At 47.5% G+C, this 22,550-nt stretch overlaps 1 protein-coding gene across 5 annotated transcripts in view; it reads right to left on the bottom strand.

Moving 5' to 3' along the window:
* Nucleotides 1-22,550, bottom strand: part of BRD4 (bromodomain containing 4) — a 93,256-nt gene that overhangs the window by 36,050 nt on the left and 34,656 nt on the right. For all 5 annotated transcript variants that reach the window (XM_045082570.1, XM_045082576.1, XM_045082564.1 and 2 more), the window contains exon 2: nt 83-401. In XM_045082570.1, the coding sequence (XP_044938505.1) occupies nt 83-367 (285 nt within the window). In that variant the 5' untranslated portion in view covers nt 368-401. The remainder of the gene's footprint in view (nt 1-82; nt 402-22,550) is intronic.

Below are 22,550 nucleotides of genomic sequence, written 5' to 3'. Positions count from 1 at the left end.
GACCTTGAACCCACCCTCACCAGGAGCAACATGGGAAGAGACCTGGAAGACAGCAGCCCTGGGCCCTGCCCAGGTTACTCACAGGGAGGTTTAGCTTGACGGCGTCCACAGGCTGCTGGAAAGGCCACGCAAACTGGTGTTTCCATAGTGTCTTGAGCACCACTTTGAGCAGATATTGCAGTTGGTTCGTCTGCCTCTTGGGCTTGTTGGGGTTGGAGGTCTCTGGGGGTGGGGGATTGGTGCTGGCTGCGTTGGCTTGCTGGGGTTGGGCCTGGGCCTGCGTTGTAGACATTTGGGTAGTTTCTAGTCCATCCCCCATTACTGGCAGATTTCTCAATCTCGTCCCAGGGCCGCTCTCCGCAGACATGCTACTGATCCCATCACATTCTTCACTGGGCACTCTACAAGGGAAGAGAAAAGCCTTCATCAGAAACCAGGCATTCAGATGGGCACCACTCAGAGTAACACATGGCTGTGGCCTCCAAGGGCTGAGCTCCTCTGGTGGAAAGCTGTCAAGCTGACCAGAGAGCCACTCCATGCACTGACCAAAAGGGCCCCGTATCTGCTTTCCTCAAAGATGTATCCAACAGCAGGGAAGAGGGATCAAGTACCAACGGGGAGGGGCATGAGGGACACAGGGTTCAGAGAAAGGAACTGACCAGGTGCAGGCAAGGGCTGTGGACACATACTGAATCCACGTAAAAAGGGGCAGAATAAGCAACAAACCAGGTTTTCATGACAAATGAGAATTTTTAAAGGACCCCGCCGGTGTGGGAGAGAGGATGATTTGCAAGCCCCCAAATATATCCTTTACATTAGAATTCTTTGCACCTCTAGCCCATGAAACATCAAGAAAAGTCAGTAATTCTGTTTGGTGATTGGGGACAGGAAGGGAGAGTAGCCCACCTAGTCCACTGCTAAGTCCGCAGGGGTGAAGCCTCACACTCACGGAGAACACCTCCTTGGTAACTGAAAATAATGCATATTTGCTGATTCAAGAAATCCTACAGGGTAACTGCTGATAACCTAAAAATGAATCCACACTCAACCTACCACTTTATTAACTAAGTTTTCAAAGCTTATTTAGAGAGCTATAAAAATGGGCACCTCTGTGACCGGCACAACAGGTGCAAGACCCTCAGCTCAATGCCTGTGTCAGCACCCCATCCTGTGCCCTCCCCTCACACAAACAACCCCTGCTTCGGGACATGCCAACAACACAAATCTTGTCACGAGCATCCTCGCCATGGCAACTCTGTGCACCTGGTCCAGTTACTCTAACAAAACCACACATCCCGGGTCCATGTTGTTACTGCCAAACTGCCCTCTAGAAACACACTAACCCACCCCCCTTACTTGCTGTGCTGAGAGTTCCCACACTCTATTAATGAGAAGAAACATCTGTTCAAACATGTACTATTTGGCATTCTTTCTGTCCACTGTTTTTCTGACACTTTTCTACTGGCAAGAAAAAGGAAGTTTCACCTTTAAACCTAGTCCCTGAAATAAGAACTCTGTAATCTAGGAACTGCCTGTATATAATGAGCATCTCTAGTAATAAACCCAGGAGTTCAGTGGGGTAAGAAAACCTCTCTGGCTGGGGAAGTCAGACAGATTTTACAACCACACTCTGGTAGGCAAAGGGGACAAAAAAAGATAGGATAAGTTCACTGGCTCTGTCATGGTTTTCTTTCTGGAACATACCACACACCAGGCACTCTGGCTGCTCATGAATTTTTTATAATTCAAACCAAGTGTAATTTTTTATTTTTTTTTAAGATTTTATTTATTTATTTGACAGACAGAGATTACAAGTAGGCAGAGAAAGAGGAAGGGAAGCAGGCCCCCTGCCGAGCAGAGAGCCTGATGTGGGACTCGATCCCAGGACCCTGAGATCATGACCCGAGCCGAAGGCAGCGGCTCAACCCATTGAGCCACCCAGGCATCCCCAAGTGTAATTTTTTTAAAAAAGATTTTATTTAGGGGCGCCTAGGTAGCTCAGTGGGTTAAGCCTCTGCCTTTGGCTCAGGTCATGATCTTAGGGTCCTGGGACTGAGTCCCATGTCAGGCTCTCCTTGGCAGGGAGCCTGCTTCCTTCTCTCTCTCTCTCTCTCTGCCTACTTATGATCTCTGTCTGTCAAATAAATAAATTAAATCTTTATTTTTTTTTGAAGATTTTATTTATTTATTTGACAGAGATCACAAGGAGGCGGGGGGGGGCTCCCTGGTGAGCAGAGAGCCCGATGTGGGGCTCAATCCCAGGACCCTGAGATTGAGGCTTAACCCACTGAGCCACCCAGGTGCCCCCAAACCAAGTGTATTTTTTAAAAAATTTTTGTTTATTTATTTGACAGAAAGAGAGATCACAAGTAGGCAGAGAAGCAGGCAGAGAGAGAGGAGGAAGCAGGCTCCCTGCCGAGCAGAGAGCCCGATGCGGAGCTTGATCCCAGGACCCTGAGATCGTGACCTGAGCCAAAGGCAGAGGCTTTAACCCACTGAACCACCCAGGCGCCCCAAACCAAGTGTAATTTATACGAAAGTCCCCACAAAGGTTTTTGTAAGTTCAGTTCTGGCAAGTTACCAAATTTGAAAAGCACGAGGGGAAAGCTTGATGTGTAAATACAACTCAGTGCTGAGTATGTCCTAGGAGGCTGTGGCAAGCTGGAACTCCCGGCCTGAGGCTGACCACCCCCCACACCTACGTCCCAGTTGCAGTGTGAGCCCAAGAACTGACAAAACTGACCTGGTCAAGGAGACAGCATTCCTTCCGGGGTGCTCTGGCTGACTGCAGGTCTAGCTGTTAACTGGCTAGTAACCACGTGGAGAGGACACTGCTACAAGGAGAAGGCTGCTGCAGAGAGGGGACCCAGGCAGAAACAGGCAAAGGCCATCACATGCAAGACCCTGAATCTTACAGACTCAGTCTGAGAACTGAATCCATGTTTGCTTTAAGAGGAAAGACTGTTCTTTATTCTTTTTCACCAAACAAGTAGAAGATCTATGAATGCCTTTTGGTTTTTCACAGACGGGATGACAAACACTCAAAACCCAAAACTAGATAATTCACTAATCATTTAGATCTCACAGGAGGGAAGACACTGTGGAGAAACACTAGTGCTATTACCCAAGGCTCTGGAGGACGGGTATGTTTTAGCAGGATAATGTAAAGGAGCCTAGGTGTGGCCTTTAGTATCCCATGCTAAACTTAAGTATTAATGAGGCCCAACTGTGTCCAAGACACCAGGTCTTAGTCTGTGCCCTCTCAGGGTCCTCCAGAGATTTGAGAAGGGGAGGGAGGCTCCTATGGCAACCTCTATGATGGGTATACTCTACTGGGAGAATACTAGCCCAGGAAGAACACTTACAGGAGAGTAGGGGGGCTTTGCAGATATGAAGCCATTTCCTGATACCTCTCGCATGGTGCTAAAGATGGGGAAGGAGCACCCAGAGCTGAAACCAGTCATCTGGCATCAGAGCCTGAGGGCGCACTGGAGGTGGGGAACTGGGCAGCAGCCTGCAGAGCACCTCGTAAGAGTGGTGCTCCAGGAACTCAGTACAAGAGAGAAGCATTTCCCCAAATGAACTTCATTTGAAAATGGGGAATACTGTGCACTATAATAGTTTCCAAAGGCAGATGTAACTGGATAGACCTGCTCCAGACTTTGGGGACTTTGGCCAGAACTAACGGCCATGTGGTTCTGGAAAGAAGTGCCTGGGCATGAATCAAGGCAAGACAGCTGGGACAGAGGCACTACTGATGGGAGAGAGGCACATAAGGGGTGCATGAGGTGAGCCCAACTGGCAGCTAAGAAAGGACAGGATGGGAGCCAGAGGCCAGTGAGCTGAGTAAAGGCACCCCAATGGGAGCAGGAAGAAGGCCACATACAGATCGAGGGAGGGGAAGCACCCCAAGGATGGGATAAGGTGTGGAACCATCGGAAAGAGCCTTCTCAGAGGCAAGAACAGAGGGAAGAGAAACCTAGGGGCCAGGGTGAATCACATGTCATTGAGTAGGACATGGGAAGAAGGGAGGAAGCATCCCAGAAGCTGCATTCGGCCATGCATGGAAGCCTTCAAAAAGTGTGCCTTCACTGCTGAGGTGAGCAGCAAGAAAGACAGAAGAGGGTTTTGCCAACCTCTGAGCTTTAATCAATAAAGAGGGCACCTCAATCCCAGAGAGGCAAAGTCTACAGACACCTCAGAGCGACTTGCAGGGGCTCCCGTGGGGCTGTGGGAGGGTTCACAGGGCAGGCTTTAGGTGGATGGCATTTAATCACCTGGTATGTGTTCCCCGGTTTTCATTTCACTCATTCCAGGGCTGAAAAGGAGAGTCCCCATCTGATGCCAGTGTAAAAGGCTGTGCACAAAGGTGCACCATATGATCATCCACATAGACTTTAACAATGCTGTTTTGTTCTCACGATATTTAATTTTTACTGAAACCCATGTGTGGCTTCTGATTTAGTTTCCTTTCAAAATACAAGTACTATAAACAAAACAGTAATCAGATTAAAAACAAAACAAAACAAACAAACAAAAACCCCCAAATACTTTCTCTCTGGAGCGGAGCCAGCCAAGACCGACTGCAGGCTCCAGGTGAAGCCAGTGGTCAGGAAGGTTTGCAGGAAAGTGCGGGGAGGGAGGACGGGGACCCATGCACAGGACTTTGGAGCACTCCCTCAAAAATCCTCCACAGGTAAGTGGATGGGAGTAATCATTTACTGGCCAACTACAGAAACTGGAGTGGGGCCAGTGAGGCAGGAAGGGGAAACAGAAGAATGACATGGACAATGTGCCAGCTGGCCAGGATCCTTTGTATGGTGGCCATGGACCAGGCACAGAGAGATACAGGACTTGAGTGCTTGGATAACACGTTATCAACAGGGAGGCAGCATCACAGAGAAGAAAATATGCCAGTGGGGTTTTTAAGGAGTCCTGGAGTCAGCTAGGAGAGAGTTTCCACGCAGTAGGACCAAAATGTCCGAAGGAATAAAAGGGAACAAGTGTAAATGTGGTCCCATCATGGAGGGAGGCCAGATGCACTGACGTGAGCCCTGGAGGGAGGGTGGCATTAAGTGAGGATAAAGAATGATAAGCAGTTTGGTTTCCGCTCTTCAATTTCTCCTAGAAAGCAATGCAGAATTACCCAGACAAGCACATGCCAGGTAAGCTGCAGCAGGCAAGGGGCAGCAGTGGCACCATCCTAGGGGAGACATTCTGGACCCAGGGCAGTGGAGGAACCCTGTCAGCCACAAGGACACATGTCAGGGGGCCAAGCACATCCCACTGGGAGGAAGCAGTCCCACACATTTTTCCATTAAGCAGTGACATTCTGGAAATCTTCGGGCAATGTTCTGGAGGCAAGATGAAATCAAGGTTAACTGATTTCTGGAACTTGTGGGCTGTGCTGTCGCCTTTTTTTCTTTCCAAACGGACTCTCAGTGAGGCCAGGGGATAGAGGGCTCTGCACATAACCACTTTACTTCACCTTCAAGCCAGGCCCAGATGGGCCCTTGAGCCAAGGAAGCTGTGTTTTTTTGTTCACCAGATGAACAGAGCTTTTGCTACAGAAAGCCTGACGCTAAACTTTGCCTCATCTCTGTGGTTTAAACTACTACCTTCACCACAAAAGCCAAAACATCCTTCCGAGCCAGTGTTCTCACATTTGATATACAGTAGTATTTAAATCTTCAAAACAACTCTGAGATTGCTTCTGGTCTTATCTCCATTTTAAAGATGATGAAACTGAGGTACAGAAAATAACTTATCCAGGAAGCAGAAAGATCAGGCCTAAGCAGCCACGGTGGCCCTGAAGTTTCAGTTGGACTTGGAACCAAGAAGTCCCCATTTACGAAATGAACATTCAACCCCAGAAGGGTCCAGTGCAAATGGTCGGGACAGATACTCCCATCTTAAGTAATATGAATATTAAGCACAAGATCCACACACTTTCAACAACCCAAGTCAATTTCATAAGGAAAGAAGTTCAAATGGAAGGCATGATATAGTTTAACAGATCAGATAGACCTGGGAGACACAAGTACCTGAAAGTTTCTTTGAGGAGGCTGTGAAGACAATGACAGGTAACATCCATGGCCCCAATGTGAGGGATCACCATGAAATCCCTGGGATGTCCTATTTCGCACTCAGAGGCCTCAAGAGCACCCACACACTGAGAGGCCATGCCCAGACAACCTGCATCTTGTAGCTCAGCCCTCAGAACTGCAGGCAAGTAAAATCCTTATGAAACTTCCAAAAGCCAATCACCTGCAACAGAGCAAAGAACACGAGGGAAACCAGAAAGACTCTCTGGTCTGTTGTGGGCCAAGAACTAGAGGCACCAGCAAGCAGCTCTACGTGAGAGCCAGGGTGACTTCTCTGACACAAATATCCAACAGGGTTGCCACCTTAAATTCTTCCCACAGCAGGAACTTCCACCCTACAATGCCCCCAGACCACAGCATCAACACTCAGCACAGAGGCCACAGTGGGCCCCCTTCCCTGTGACCTTCAGGCCTTTCATTTGCTGCACCTGGTGCTTCCCTGATCTGTTTAGAGTAGCTTTCCCTGTCGGCCCCATGAGCGCACACAGGGAAGCCTGTCATTCTTCTTCTCCCGAAACCCACCAAGTGCTCAGTGCATGATTCGGGTACAGAAAACACCTACACTGACCACACGTGAATGTCACCCTGAGGATTCTGTTCTAGATCAATCCTGAAGCTTTGGAAAAGGAAAGCAGCTCATGCTCTCACACAGAAAAATGTGGTGACTGCCAGACTCTCATTTGCTCAGCCAATGCATTCCGTGTCAACTATGTGCCACGCCCAGGACTCTGCAGTCAACACGACATTCTTCCAGTGATTAAGCAATACTCGGGCAACTACGGTAAGGAAAAGGGCTGGGGTGCTCTGGCCAAGGACAGGGAGGGTGTGCGCTCACGTGGTAGGTGAGGCAGAGACGGGCAGAAAGGGACCAGGCTTGTAAAAGAAAGTAGGACCAATGTAGGAACACAGGCCCAGGTCTGGAGGCAGGAGAGATACCAGCACACTTGAGGAGCTGACTTGGTGATGAAGGTGGGGGTGGGGGGTACAGGAGGCAAAGCACAGGGACCATGTAACTACACTGGGCTTTTATATTTCATTTTCAAGCCAGGCCCAGATGGGGTAGAGAACATAGTGGGAGGACCAAAGTTGGGGTTGTGCTTGGATGGAGCATGGGGGACAGATTCCAGGGTCATTCAGAACATGTAGATACTATAGGAATCCCCTGCCTGATATTTCTTTTCTTTTCTTTCTTTCTTTCTTTCTTTTTTTAAGATTTTATTCATTTATTTGACAGAGAGAGATCACAAGTAGGCAGAGAGGCAGGCAGAGAAAGAGGAAGGGAAGCAGGCTCCCTGCTGAGCAGAGAGCCTGACACCGGGCTCAATCCCAGGACTGGGGATCACGACCTGAGCCGAAGGCAGAGGCCCAACCCACTGAGCCACCCAGGTGCCCCTCTTTTTATTTTTTTTAAATATTTTATTTGAGAGAGAGCATGAGAGAGGAGAAGATCAGTGGGAGAAGCAGACTCCCTGAGGAGCTGGGAGCCCGAAGCAGGACTCGATCCTGGTACTCCAGGATCATGACCTGAGCCAAGGGCAGTTGCTTGACCAACTGAGCCACCCAGGTGCCCCTGCTATTTCATTTTTAACTACACCTACACCAATGCAGTTTACAGATGCAAAAGACAGAGAACCCAAGAGGGGACTGCACGCGCAGGGGCAGGGTAAATCAATGGCTCAGCACCAAGGCTAAATGAGGGGGAAACAAACTGAATGCTCAGAAACTCCTAAGTAGACATGTAAGTAAGTAGACATCATCTTCAAGCAAAGTTCTGAGCCTAAAAGATCTTAAAATGCTGTCTGTTTAAATACTGACCTGTGGCCAAGCAGCAGGAGCCACCATTCACTGTGTTGAGTTAGATGAAGAACAAGGGACAGGAAGAGAATTTCACCTATTGTTTCCAACCCAAAGAAGGCTGTATGATTCAATTGGGTGTCCTATTCCTGGATCTATTCCCAACTAATATCCTATAACAATTTCCCAATTTAAGGAAAAAGAAAAAGATGAAAAGAGATTAGATAATAAGTGCCCTGGTCCCCAAACTGAGTGCCAAGGGTGTCATGGTACCTCAGAGGGGTACTGTAGGAACTACAGGAGAAGGCAATCGATAATTTCAACATTAGATTGCATTATATGCCTTCTGACAATGTCACATCGTGCAAAACTTGGCATTCAGCAAACGCTGAAATGAAAAGCAAATACCACAGGTGTGCCTGGGTGATGCAGTCAGTTAAGCATCCAACTCTTGATTTAGGCTCAGGTGGTGTTCTCAGAGTTGTGGGACTGAGCCCCAGATTGGGCTCTGTGCTCAGCCCAGAGTCTGCTTAAGACTCTCTCTCTGCTCTTCCTTACTGCTCTCTCTAAAAGTAAATAATATCTTTTTTAAAAAGCAAATACCAGGGCGCCTGGGTGGCTCAGTGGGTTGGGCCTCTGCCTTCGGCTCAGGTCATGATCTCAGGGTCCTGGGATTGAGTCCTGCATCAGGCTCTCTGCTCATCGGGAAGCCTACCTCCTTCCTTCTCTCTCTGCCTGCCTCTCTGCCTACTTGTGATCTCTCTTGTCAAATAAGTAAGTAAAATCTTAAAAAAAAAAAAAAAAGAAGAAGAAGAAAAAGAAAGAAAGAAAGAAAATGTAATTAATAAAAAATGTTTAAAAAAAAAAAGTAAATACCACATAAAACCCGGTATGGAACAGGAAATGCAGGGGCAGGTACTGGAGCTGGTTCTAAGGTGTGAGCAGTTAAGCAGTACCCAACAGGCACGCACATTCCATCAGGGAGTAACTGTGATTATGAAAGGTTGTAATATTTTCCCTTTCAGTTTACCTGTTTTATTTCTTCAAACAGCTGTACAGCTGTTGGGACATTAGTACTTATTCAGTTGTCTGTATCTAAACTGCCTAATAAACAAAACTGTTCAGTATTTCCTTCGGCCTAGGAACATCACGAAAATCAGAGATGCTAAGGATGCTGTGAACCAGAAAGTTTAGGAACTTCTGAGTTAATGAAAATAAAAATGCAAATTCTTTTCCTAAGCAGACCCCTGATTAAACATTCCTGCTTTCAGAAATACTATTTGCTAACATCCCAATTCCTCTAAATGATCTCAGAGAATTTTAAGGAGAGACAACATTTAGCACACAACACAATTATAATGCTTTTCAAATTAACAGCAAGTTTTGTTTCCTGGAGATTAGAAGGTTAAGACAGAAAGAAATAGACATCGGTAGGCTTGGTTCTGGGACACTGAGGACAAGCAAGAGAAAGGCCATATACAACTGCCCAGAAAGAGGCCAATTTGAGCGTATTTCTGTCCATCACAAGAGGCTGAGTTAACCTAATGGGCTGTGGACAACAGATTTTGTACTTGTAGTTCCAAATGAAGTCCTAGACTCCCAAGGGCCCACAAAGCCGAAGGATCCCACATCCACTTTGTCATGTTCACCCTGATGTGACTGACACAGCATCTGGGCAGCAAGACACCAGGGAAAACGAGAGCAGTGCAGGTTAACTGGAAGCCTTAAGAATTCTCTAATGTGGGGCGCCTGGGTGGCTCAGTGGTTTGGGCTGCTGCCTTCGGCTCGGGTTATGATCTCAGGGTCCTGGGATCGAGCCCCGCATCGGGCTCTCTGCTCCGCAGGAAGCCTGCTTCCCTCTCTCTCTCTCTCTCTGCCTGCCTCTCTGCCTACTTGTGATCTCTGTCTGTCAAATAAATAAATAAAATCTTAAAAAAAAAAAAAAAAAAGAATTCTCTAATGAAATACTGTGACCAGCTTTGTGCAAGCCATCACCAACTCACCCACACTAGGGCCTAGGCAAGTTGTCAGTACTACCTGCCACGTCCCGGGCTGGTGCTCTCTGCTGGGCACTAGAGCTGTACCTGCTTAGCTAATCCTCACAGCAGCCCTACAAGGCAAGTGCCAATATCATCTTCATCCCTGTGGTAACACAGGAGAGTGGATGGTGGCCTGGTCAATCAGCTGGAGGTCACCTGGGGCTGCGAAGATCTCAAGTACTCTGCTCCACAGCTGCCCCTGCTCACCAATCATGGGGCAGAGGCCCAGTCAACCAGCACCGCTGGGCCTGCCCGGACTGGTTCGCCACAGGGGCACCCCATTTCCACACTCTGGCAGGTATTAATCAGCAGGTCAACACTGCCCTCTCTGCAGAAGCAGCTGAACGCCATGTGACCCTCAGGTTGGGTCTCAAGTCAGATTTCCAGAAGTGGTTTTTCCAAAGAATTTCACCCCCCGAAACAAATCAGAGCCAAGATAACTCTCTCAACACCCGGCCATCTGTTTGTCAGTCTATAGTGTGACTCAGCCCACATCCTAGGTGAACTCTGAAACATACTTTCCTGCTGATGCTATGGGGACAGAGCTGAGAGGAACAGAGTCCAAGTTGTTATTTATGCTTCTGACACAGTAGGGCCACAAGGAGCTCTGCCTTGAACCTGTTTCCTGCCAAGCAAAATGCTAGCCAATGCCAGCTGACCACAGCCCCTCAAGAAATTACAAATGCACAGTTACACTTATCCTTCAGAGGAAGGCACCTCCCCACCACTGCAAGGTTCTCCTATAAAGAATCACTTGGGGGGCACACGGGTGGCTCAGTGGGTTAAAGCCTCTGCCTTTGGCTCAGGTCATGGATCTCTGGGTCCTGGGATTGGGCCCCAAATCGAGCTCTCTCCTCAGCAGGGAGCCTGCTTCCCACCCCCCTGTCTGCCTCTCTACTTGTGATCTCTCTCTCTCTCTCTCTGCCAAATAAATAAATAAAATCTTAAAAAAAAAAAATTACTTGGGAGTAAATGCAAGCTTCTACCCAGAGATAAAAAGAAGGGGTCGTCTGGGACGCCTGGGTGGCTCAGTCGGTTAAGCTGCTGCCTTCTGCTCAGGTCATGGTCCCGGGGTGCTGGGATCGAGTCCCGCATCGGGCTCCTTGTCCAGCAGGGAGCCTGCTTTCCCTCTCTGCCTCTGCCTGCGACTCTGCCTGCTGGTGCTCTCTCTCTGACAATAAATAAAAAAATCTTAAAAAAAAAAAAAAGAAGAAGGGGTTGAAGAATCCCGACTTTGGTAAAAATCTGGCAATTTCTCAGTACCAGTCAATTTGCATTCTCTTTCTTGAATGGTTATGCTAGTTATGGAACACTAATATCAGAAGGTCCACTCCCTCCTGGTCCCAGAGCAGAAGCTATTTCCATTCATGGCTACGGTCCATTTCAATGCGTATGTGTGTCAGTGGGGAAGCACAAACAGGATTACTTTTCCATCTAACCGGCTCAGGCAGCTGGTGAGAACAGCACTGGTGTCATCAGCCAGACCGCATCAGCCAGACTGCACTGTCTGGCGCCTGGCCAGTGGCTGTGCGCTGCGGCAGCTCTCAGAAGACTTAATCCTCCTTCGTGCAGCTTGTTAAGAGATCTAACTCCTGCCCCTCAGACCTGCCAAGCAGGGGCCCATTACCTCAGACTTGGCCCTTCAGCCTGCCTCGAGCCAGGCAACCCAAGGTGGAGATGAGCTACCTTCCTGGTAGGGGAGTGCAGACACACTGAAGCTCTGTTCCACAACGGTGGGGGGCGGAGAGGGAGGCACCAGGCCCATATAGACCTTGTAGCCAGGATGGGGAGCCAGGCCCAGAAGATCACAACACCGCTAATCAGAATTCCTGTCCTTTTGCTTTAGAAACCAAACAGGAGGCCCATTAAATCAGTGGCACTGAGAATTTTGCACCATCTTTTCCTACAAAAGCAGCCAGAAGCTGGAGGGATGAACAACTCAGGCACAGTATAAAGTTCCACTGTTACATACGGTTTACATCATGGTGCTGATGGTTAGAAGTGGGTGGATGGACTTGTGAATTTGGAATGTTCCTGTGGGGGTGCCCGGGCGGCTCAGTCGGTTGGCATCCCATCTCTTGATTTCAGCTTGGATCGTAACCTCAGGGTCATGAGATCAAACCCCACACTGAGCTCTGCACTGAGCATGGAGCCTGCTTAAGATTCTCTCTCTCCCTCTGTCCCTAATCCTTTCCCAAATAAAAAAATAAAATATTTTTTAAAAATTAAAATGTTCCTGTGAGGGGTGCCTGGGTGGCTCAGTTGGTTAAGCAGCTGCCTTTGTCTTGGGTCATGATCCCAGGGTCCTGGAATCGAGTTCCGTATCTGGCTCCTTGCTTCTCCCTCTCTCTCTGACTGCCGCTCCCCTCCCCCGCTTGAGCTCCATCTGTCAAATAAATGAATGAAATATTTAAAAAAAAAATTCCTCTGATAGGCATGCAGTAAAAACAAAAACAAAAACAAAAACAAAAACTCTGATGTGGACAAGATCAAAACTGCTATACTAAAACATTCCAGCAGGGGCAGGCTGATTTTTCCTATAAAGGCTGAGAGAGTAAATACAGTCAGCGGTACAAGACAAACGGTTTATTGTAATACTCCATTCCGCTGCTGCGGTATTGTGAAAGCAGCTCACCGACAATCCTTAGACAAATGAGAGTGGCTGTGTGCCAATAAAATTCAGACTGACCCACACAGGCTGTAGTTTTGTTCCAGAGATTTCTAGGCTTTAACTCAAGGGAAGGGAAATATATGTGACAAAATGTTATGTTAGAAAATGTTATGTTCAGAGGGACACCTGGATGGCTCAGTCCATTAAGCATCTGTCTCCTTTGGGTCGGGTCATGATCTCAGGGTCCTGGGATCAAGCCCCATGTCAGGCTCCCTGCTCAGTGGAAAGCCTGCTTCTCCCTCTCTGCCTTTCTCCCCGCCCCCAACTGATGTCTTTCATGCCCGCACACACTCTCAAAACCTTTACAATAAAAAAATAAAAGAAAAACAATACAAAATTATAGATGAAATTAGGTAAAGATGTGCAAATGAGTGGCTACATGGAACTGTAAGATAAAGTGGGACATGGGTGGTGGGTCTGCAGATGACTCTTACCAGTAACTTTGAAAACCAAACCAATACATATGTAAAAATAGCCTGGCCTCTTGTTTCGAAGTCCCCACTGACCTCCGTTGGTGTGGTGCATCACTCTGTCTATCTGCCTTTCTACCTGGTGAGCTGGCCTCCAGGCACTGCTTCCCAAAGCTGCCTTGACCAGCGCCAACACTCCAAATTAGAGGCTGGAAGGTTATGACAGAAATATGATACCATTAATACAAACGATGCATTCCCACTGACCTGGGGATGTGACCTTAGGGCTCTGCCTTTCATAGGTAAGGGTAAGTGACATTTTCCTCAGGCTGTCTCTTTTTAAAGCTATTACCCAGGGGCTCCCAGGGGCTCAGTTAAGTGTCAGTTAAGTGTCTGCGCCTTCGCCTCTCGGTCGTGATCCCAGGCTCCTGGGGTTGAGCCCCCGCTTTGGGCTCCCTGCTCCTTGGGGAGCCTGTTTCTCCCTCTCCCTCTGCTTGCTGCTCCCCCTGCTTGTTTTCTCTGCTAAATAAATAAAATCTTTAAAAATAAATAAAGTCATTACTCCAACTTCTTTACCTGACTTCACTTTCACATCTTTTTCCCCCAGTTATTTACTTAACCAAAAAAGCTGACGTGGTATATGTGGCACTGAGCTTAATCTATACTGTAATATGGAATGCAAAAGGACCATTAATTCATGTAGAGAAGTCCTGCTTTGAAAGATGAACTCTGAGATGGCCACAAAGCCATGCGGACTGCAAAGCTGAAGTAGAGAGCAAGGCTGGGTACTTCTTCCTTCACTTAGACGAGGGTTTTCCAGTCAGAAGGACACACAGACACTAGGAAAAAAGAAGAATCTGCAAGGCACCAGGAGTGGGAGTCAAGGGGTGCCTAGATGGCTCCCAGTTGTTAAGCGTTTGCCTCTGGCTCAGGTCATAATCCCAAAGTCCTGGGCTCAAGTCCCGCATCGGGATCCCTGCTCTGTGGGAAGCCTGCTTCTCCTTCTCCCACTCCCTGTGCTTGTGCTCCCTCTCTCGTGGTCTCTCTGTCAAATAAATAAAATCTTTAAAAAAAAAAAAAAAGACTGGGAGTCGATGTTCACCTCTCACAGGACTGTGAAACTACTGAAATGAGGTAAAAGTTCAAGAGTGAGAAACTAGATGAGTCCCAACTAGGCTGATAATACAGTCTTGGGCAGCCCTGCTGTAGACTAGAAAGCTTCCGAGGATGACATCACATGGTATCCTTTGGAACCCTCTCAATTCCAACAAAAGGATAAAAATCAAGTTCAGGATCTTCATTAACAAAACTTAAAACTATTAAAAAAAAAAAAAAAGACAATTACCTACGGTGTTTCCAGCACATGAAATACCGGGAAATACATTCATGTCAACCTCCAATGATCAATGTCAAGTTCTTTCTAAATTTGGGAGGCCAAGAAGCAGAAGGTGAAGTGCAGGTGATGAACCACCTGCACAGCCAGTGGCTAGCCCCACACAGGGGAGAGGCAGTCCACTGCCTGTGGCTGCAGTGTTGCAAAACATGCCAGCTCAGCACACAGTTAGCTCTGCTGTATGTAAGTGAAAACAACATTCAGTGCATGAACAGATCCACAAGTGGGAAACACAACATTCCAATCAACCTTCCTACAATTTCATATCCTGGGAAGCAGAGGTAACAGGGTGGGGCAGGATAGATTGACCAACAGCACATCCTGCCTCTAAGCTTCTCTTCAAATCACAGCATGGTGGCTGAGGGCAAGACTTAAGGTGTCCCAGGGACCCACCTATGCTCCTTGGGGACAAAAGGGGATCGGGAACAGGGCCAGCAAAAGTGTTTCCAGAGATGCGATGACCACTGAGAGCCTTCATGGAGAGGAAAGGCCAAACCAGGCCTTCAATGGCCAAGAAGACACACAGAGACATGAAGACGTTGCAAGGAGCCAGGAACACCGAACCCATGAAGGAGAAGGGCACATGCGGACTGTCGGTTTAGAGCTGCAGGAGCTCAGTCACACTGATGAAGAGCTGATACTTAGTGGGTAGCCTTTACCTCAACAGCATTACCCTCTGACACTCACTGAGAAGCTGAATTTAAAAAAAAAAAAAAAATGAATCTGTGGAAAAGATTACATCTGTCAGTATCAGGCACTCTCAGGATATGACTCTAGGAGAGAAAACTTTTCTTCTCAGCATGTCTCAGTTTTTATCAGGTGCAGAACCCAAATAATATGGGTGGGAGTGGGAGAGAATATCACTTTTCCCAAAGGAGGTGACAAAATTAGCATCAGAACTAGAAAGACTCCCCAAGTCCCCAGTTGGAACTGGGGGACTGAAAGGAACTAAAAAGACTGACCCAAGGCCTAAAGACAATCAGTCATGAGAGCTGACAGCATCAAAACTAGAAATATTACCAAAGGCCAGTCCTGAGAGTCAAGCAACACCAGAGAAAACAGGCCAAGGGGCCCACCCACCACATGGTCTTGACTTCCTGTCAGGCACCTCTTCTATCAGGTAAAGGGTAAGCTTGCCAATCCTTTGTCTGCTGGGAGGCCTCAGCCCTCACCAAACACTCAGGGTCTACTTCTGCCCTAACAATCTGTGTCAGTTTGAGGTGGACTTAAATAAACCAACCTTCTCTAGATCTCAATAACTTTCAGAGTGCAGAGGAGCTGAGCAGGGACAAAACTCACATCATTTCAGAAGAGAACTAAAGAAGCAAAAGAACTTGAAGTGATCTGTTGTTTTGTAACAATTAGTGCTCTTATTGCCATTAATTCCACTTAATTTCCACTGAAGTAAATGACCCAGAGAGGTTAAATACCCCAACTCTTAACACTGACAGGAACGGGGATGCAGGTACCACGGAGAAAAAGGACACATGACACAAAGCAGATGCAATATCCTTGCAGGACCCACCCGCCATCCCCCGCAACCCCCACCCCCACTTCACCTATCTCCAGCCCACTACTTCCCTGGGCAGCATGGGACAGGCACTGATCCCTGCCCCAGGAGAGCCTCGGCTGCAGCCAAGTGAGCATCTCAGACTCAGATTGTCACATAATCCAAGTTTACTCCCTGGCAGGCACAGTCAGCTTCTCCTTAGTGTCCACTTAGGAATAAGAGCCACTCACTTGGTGAGGAGCTTTCAACTGGTCAAAAACCAAAACAGCTGCCCCCATGCACACTCATTCAATGAACTTGCAACATTCCCCACAACTCCTCACTACCTTTATATTAAAACTGAAAAAAATTTAAGGAAGTGGAACTAACATTCGTCACGTCTGAAGCTTCTAACTAGGGTCTAGCATAATGACTAAGTAAACAAAAATGTGCACACATGCATGTTCCTCAGTGAAAATGGCCTTGCACTGGGTTTAGTAAGTGGTTTTCAGGCTGTGCGCAGGGGAAGCTGCGCTTCAGGCCCAGGCCTTTCCCAGCTCTCCATCCTGGGCCCATGTCACCTGGAGTAGAGCTGAGCTGAGCAAGTACCTCCTCTGTCCACTCTGGGGTCCCAATGCCCTCCCACCAGTGATTCCCACATCTCTGCTGAGGACATGGGGCAAAGAGCTAGACGGAGAAGGAACAGAGAGGTTGTCTCCCATGTAGCCAGGAACACAGATCAGGCCGCATGTTCCTCCTGCTTCCCAGCAAACCCTGCACAGGTGAGAGATGTAGCAGAGCCCTTCCACTAAACCTAACGCTTAGTATAGGAGCACAGGTGTGCCTAAGGCTCATATATTCACAGGCCTGAGGCCTTGTCAAGACAGAAGGACCAAGCAAGTGGCAGAGACTCCAGTGAGAACTCACCAAAAGCCAACAGGGCCTAAAATCTTCAGTAGCCCGGAAAGGGAAGTAAGAGGACCTGGAGGAGGGTGGCACTGGGAGCTGCTGCACAGAGAAAGCAGATACTGTATACCTGCACCATATCTATGTGTCTGACAGAAATAAAATATGGCCAACTCAATTCAAATTTTTCTAGTAGCCGCATTAATTTAAAAAGGTGAAGTTATCCATATATTTCATTCAATGTATAACAGTATTATTTTCACGGAACCCAATATACCATCCCAAGTACCATCTCAATTATAATAACTAGAAAAAGCTGGGAGGAGTGCCTGGGTGGTTTGGTCAGGTAAGCACCTGCCTTCCTGGGGGTCCTGGGATCTGCCTGTGCCTGGGTTGGCTCCCTGCTCAGCAGGGAGTCACCCTCTTCCTCTCCCTCCGTCCCTCCACTCAGCTTGTGCTGTCTCTATCACACGCACTCCCTCCTCTTAAATAAATAAAATCGTTTAAAAACACACACACACCAAAAAACCTGGACATTTTACATTTTTTTTCGTACTAAATGTCTGAGATCCAAGTGCATGCTCCATCTTTACAGCACATCTCAATGCAGGACTAAACTTTCATAAAGTACTTTAAAAATGTTTTATCAGCAATTAGATTCTATAAAATTTATAGGTGAAAAAGTAGATTCGGGTCACCTGGGTGGCTCAGTAGGTTAAAGCCTCTGCCTTTGGCTCAGGTCATGATCCCAGAGTCCTGGGATCGAGCCCCGCATCTGGCTCTCTGCTCAGCAGGCAGCTTGCTTCCTCCTCTCTCTCTGCCTGCCTCTCTGCCTACTTGTGATGTCAAATAAATAATAAATCTTTAAAAAAAAAAAGAAAGAAAGAAAAGAAAAAGTAGCTTCACATGCCCAAAATATTCGAAACATTTTTTAAAAGTTCTCCAATAATTAAGCAACAATAAAATTTTAAAGTTCAGTTCCTCAGTCGCACAAGCCACATTCACACTGGTGTGCAACCATCACCATCTCCAGAATTGTGTCTTGCAAAACCAAAACTGTTACATTAAACACCGAATCTCCATTCCCTCCTTCCACCTGGCACCCACCACTCTACTGTGCCTCCATGAATCAGACTAAGTACCTCATATAAGTGGAATCATTCAGTCTATCCTTTTTTTGACTGGCTTCTCTCACTTTGCAAAATGTCCTCAAAGCTCATCCATGTTGCAACCCATGTGAGAATTTCCTTCCTTTTTAAGGTTGAATAAAATATTCCATCATATGGCTAGGCCACATTTGTTCATCTATTCATCTATCCATGGACAGTTGGGGGACTTCTACTGTTTTGGCCATTTGCTGCTATGAACATGGACATACACAGTCCCTGCTTTCCAAGAAAATGCCCTTATTCTTATAGGGATGTCTGCCGAAGTACATGTGGTAAACTCACATGTGAAATTTACTTTCAAAAGATTTACCAAAACAAAAAAAAACCTGTGCATTGATAAACATACGAAATTAAAAGGAAAGTCATTAACTTAAAAACCAGTACCAGAGGCGCCTGGGTGGCTCAGGGGGTTAAAGCCTCTGCCTTCAGCTCAGGTCATGTTCTCAGGGTCCTAGGATCGAGCCCCGCATGGGGCTCTCTGCTCTGCAGGGAGCCTGCTTCCTCCTCTTTCTCTGCCTGCCTCTCTGCCTGCTTGTGATCTCTGTCAAATAAATAAATAAAATCTTTAAAAAAAAAAAAAAAACCACCCAGCACCAGCTGCATTGAAGAGAAAGCCAGTGTAAAAATAAGTACGATGAAAACAACATCACTGAGTGCCTGCTGGCCCAAGTCTGAGCATACTAAATTTGCATCAAGGGAGGAGATCAGCTCCTGGTGAGACTTTCTCCTCAATGTGAGCAGGACTGCAAGAAACTGAAGGGCGAAGTGTGCCCTCCTCCCATGGGGAATGCCAGTCTCTGGTCTAGCTAGAGTCACCTAACTTAGGCTTAGGCATCCCACAACTTGGGAACATTACGGGGCGGGGGGGGCAGGGTGCGGGTGCAGAGCAAATTTAAATGGAGGCTCTTTATTGTAGGAACAAAACAAGACCAAAAAAAGGGCAGAGAATGGGGCCAGACTCAAAGACAATTTAAGAGGCTAAATCCTAATTGTTGAGGTCAAGAGAGTGTCCAGGATTAACCTCAACTGATGAACCATCACAAGACAAATTGGTAAAAAGCTGATTACCAGGGAATAGAAGGAGAGCAGCAGCTGAGTATCAGGCCTGGGTGAGACCATGCAGGAAATTTTGTGTCCAGAACTCTCTGACCCAGAAGGTCAAATGAAGTCCCTGCTTGGGGGGAGGGGGTGGTACTCTGTGTTTGTCCTCTGAAAGTTGAATAGTAACATGAAAGAGAAGTGGAAACCATCCTAGAAAAAAACACCAGATCCTAAAGCAGAGTTTTAGACCAAGGTAAACACACACAAAAAGGGAGAGGCGAGATGTCAAAGTAATGGCCAAAGGTTTCAGAGCCTGGGCCCCAGGCTCCTCATAACTAGGAGTGGAATGGCATGCAGGATCCAGCCATAAACTTAGCTCCTTCCCAGAAGCTGTTCTGTGACACACAGAATCTAGCCCAGACCACTGACACTGCCTTGAGCAACAGCCCCCCCCACCTGCCCCCGCCACAAACTCAGGTGGCTTCTCTCCCTGGAGTAGAAGCACAGAGAGGATCTGCATTTCCCTTGTTCAGATTTGGCCACTAAGCACCTGATGCTACCCAGGAGAGTGCCCAGCATCCGGCTGGTAGGATGTCAACACAAGAGGGCAGTCTCCAAGCTGGGTGGCGGGTTGTCCCCAGCAGATGGGGGAGGGCAGAGCTCTGAGTCCACCCTCAGTGAATGGCATGAATGAGCTCTTTCATTGGTGAGGGAGAACATGCAACAGTACCATCTGCTGAGGGGAGAGAAGGGTCAGAGGAACAGGCACCAAGTCCTCAGTCCTCCATACTGTGGCAAAACAACTGCCCAGGTCCCTATCAAGGTGTCTAGAACAGACAAACTTAACACAAGGAGCTAAACAGAAGCTATAGTTTCTCTGTCTTCAACTGGAGGAAACCAAAGTGCAGAAGCACACCAAAATTTCTCCCTGTCTTTCTTCTACCTCTGGCTGCCCTTGTCCAGCTCCCCACATCCCTACCCAGCCCTCCCACCCTGCTTCCAGGTCAGACACAAGCACCTACAGCCAGCAAGGATTGAGATCCTTCACCCCAGGTGTCTCCAAACCACTCCCGTGGAAAGCTTAGACTTCTTACAGAGTTAAAAATCAGAAAATAGGTTATCATTTCCCCAACCGAAACCAGTATCAGGAGCTCAATCTGATGAAACCAAGAGCTTGGAAGCAAAGAAAGGTGTGGCTCACAAGCAATGGGAGCTAACTGTGCTCCTTGGGGTATTGGACCACCCCCTCCCATGGGAGGCCACCCACTACTAGCAACTTGCCCTCACAGACAGAAGGTACAGGACACTACCTCCCAGGGGCCCAAGGGCACCTCAGCAAAGAGCTCAGGTCAGAGAAAGATTCCTGAGGAAATGATCTTTCTCAGGTCCACAGCAGAGGAGTTCACTTTTTTATTTGGTCTCTCGGTGAGATCTGGTTTGAAGGCAGGAGAGACGGGGGGTGGGGGGGGGGGCTCTGACTTGCAGGCTTACGTGGGGGGAGGATGTCACACACTCGAACACAAAGTGCTTCTGAAACCTTCAGAACAGAGCTCCGTAAAACTTTACTGAGGACCCATTTGGGATTAAAAATCAGCTCCCAACAATCCCCTCCCAACCCTCAGAGACAAAGCTGAGTGACACGCAGATTATTACAAGTGTATTCAAATGGAGTCAATGTTCAAATTTTAGTACAGGACCATTTCAATTCTCCTCAAAATGCAGCACTGACTTAGAATGGAATTTTCAATGTGCCTTCACTAATCCTGTTACCATGTTAAGAGCACAAAAATAGAATTTGTTCCCTTGGAGTTCACCAGTTGCCATAGAAATGGCATCAAAATGCATTATACTTTTGGGTAAAAAAATGCACCATGGGTGAAGAAAAATCCCCATCAAATCCAATTCAAACTCAAATCCCTTTAATAATACAGGGGGGCAAGCACCTCAAGCATCCCTAGACCACCACCCAAACAGATGTGCCTCGGACCTAGCAGAGAAAGGAATTCCACTCACTCACACAACACAAACATATAAACATGAGCCCTAAGGAAGATCCTAGAGGCAAACACAACTGACCTGGCCAAGATGCCCTCCCACAGAGACTCAAGCATGAAACTCCTCCTCCACCCTAGCACACCCCAGAAGTGATCAAGCTCAAAGCACACATGCCTCCTTCCTGCTCCAGGTCCACAGCTGTCAACGTTTCTGATTTGTTCCGTTTTCATAATGACCCATATTTATGAAAATGTAAGCTCCACTCCCCCTCAACAGACACAAGGTCCCTCGTGAAATCAGTTCACTATCTCTAGTAAGTAAAGACAGAGACAAAGGCCACTGCAGATATAATTTCAACCCAAGGTACGATCTGAGAGCTTTTTTTTTTAAGATTTTATTTATTGGGAATGCCTGGGTGGCTCAGTCGGTTAAACATCTGCCTTTGGCTCAGGTCACGATCCCAGGGTCTTGGGATCAAGTCCCGCATCTTGCCTCTGCATCAGCTTCTGCCTCTGCCTGCTATTCTCCCTGCTTGTGCTCACTCTCCTGCTCTGTCTCTCTGGCAAATAAATAAAATCTTTAAAAAAAAAAAATTTATTTATTTGACACAGAGAGAGAGACAGTGAGAGAGGGAACACAAGCAGGGGGAGTGGAAGAGGCAGAAGCAGGCTTCTCGCCAAGCATGGAGCCCAATGCGGGGCTCGATCCCAGGACCCTGGGATCATGACCTGAGCCGAAGGCAGACACATAATGACTGAGCCACCCACGCACCCCTGATCTGAGAAGTTTTAAAAAGCGTTCTTTAGGGCGCCTGGGTGGCACAGTGGGTTACGCCGCTGCCTTCGGCTCAGGTCATGATCTCAGGGTCCTGGGATCATCGAGTCCCACATCGGGCTCTCTGCTCAGCAGGGAGCCTGTTCCCTCTCTCTCTCTCTCTCTCTGCCTGCCTCTCCATCTACTTCTGATTTCTGTCAAATAAATAAATAAAAATCTTTGAAAAAACAAAAATAAAAAGCGTTCTTTATTTAAAAAAAAAAAAAGTCTTACTGCATCCAGAAGTAATGGTCCTACAGCAGGACCCAGATGGAAAGACATAGGTGTAATGGCACTCTGACCCCTGCAAAACCCCTAATTAAGGGGTTCTGGTAAGGACTTCTCTTAGCTTTGCTCCCGTAATCTGAATATCATTCCTCGCCTCCTAAACAGTATCAACTTGGCCTGCTCTGCTTCTGACTTTTGCTGCCCACCTTTGCTGATACATGCAAACATGTATCTGTTATGCGCTAGTATGGATTTTTTGGCATGGCTCTCTAAGGAGATGGGGGTTGAGGTGAAGAACAGGCTGAGAACCAACTCCTGGCTGGCCAAGAAAGATTGGCCCTGGGAATGAGTGGGTATACACCATCATTTGTGGCTCAGGTTAAAAACTCTGGATTTCTGATTCAGTCAACAAACTATGTATCTTTCAACACTGTAGTCTCTTGGGATTCAGCACAAAGACCCCTGCAGTCATGCATGGGTCCACATTTCAGCCCACAG

Source organism: Mustela putorius, unplaced genomic scaffold, assembly GCF_011764305.1.
Source record: "Mustela putorius furo isolate JIRA1106 unplaced genomic scaffold, ASM1176430v1.1 tig00000095_pilon_pilon_pilon, whole genome shotgun sequence".
Lineage (NCBI taxonomy): Eukaryota > Metazoa > Chordata > Mammalia > Carnivora > Mustelidae > Mustela > Mustela putorius.
The sequence above is the reverse complement of the archived record's forward strand: the minus strand, read 5'-3'. Positions and strand labels throughout refer to the sequence as shown.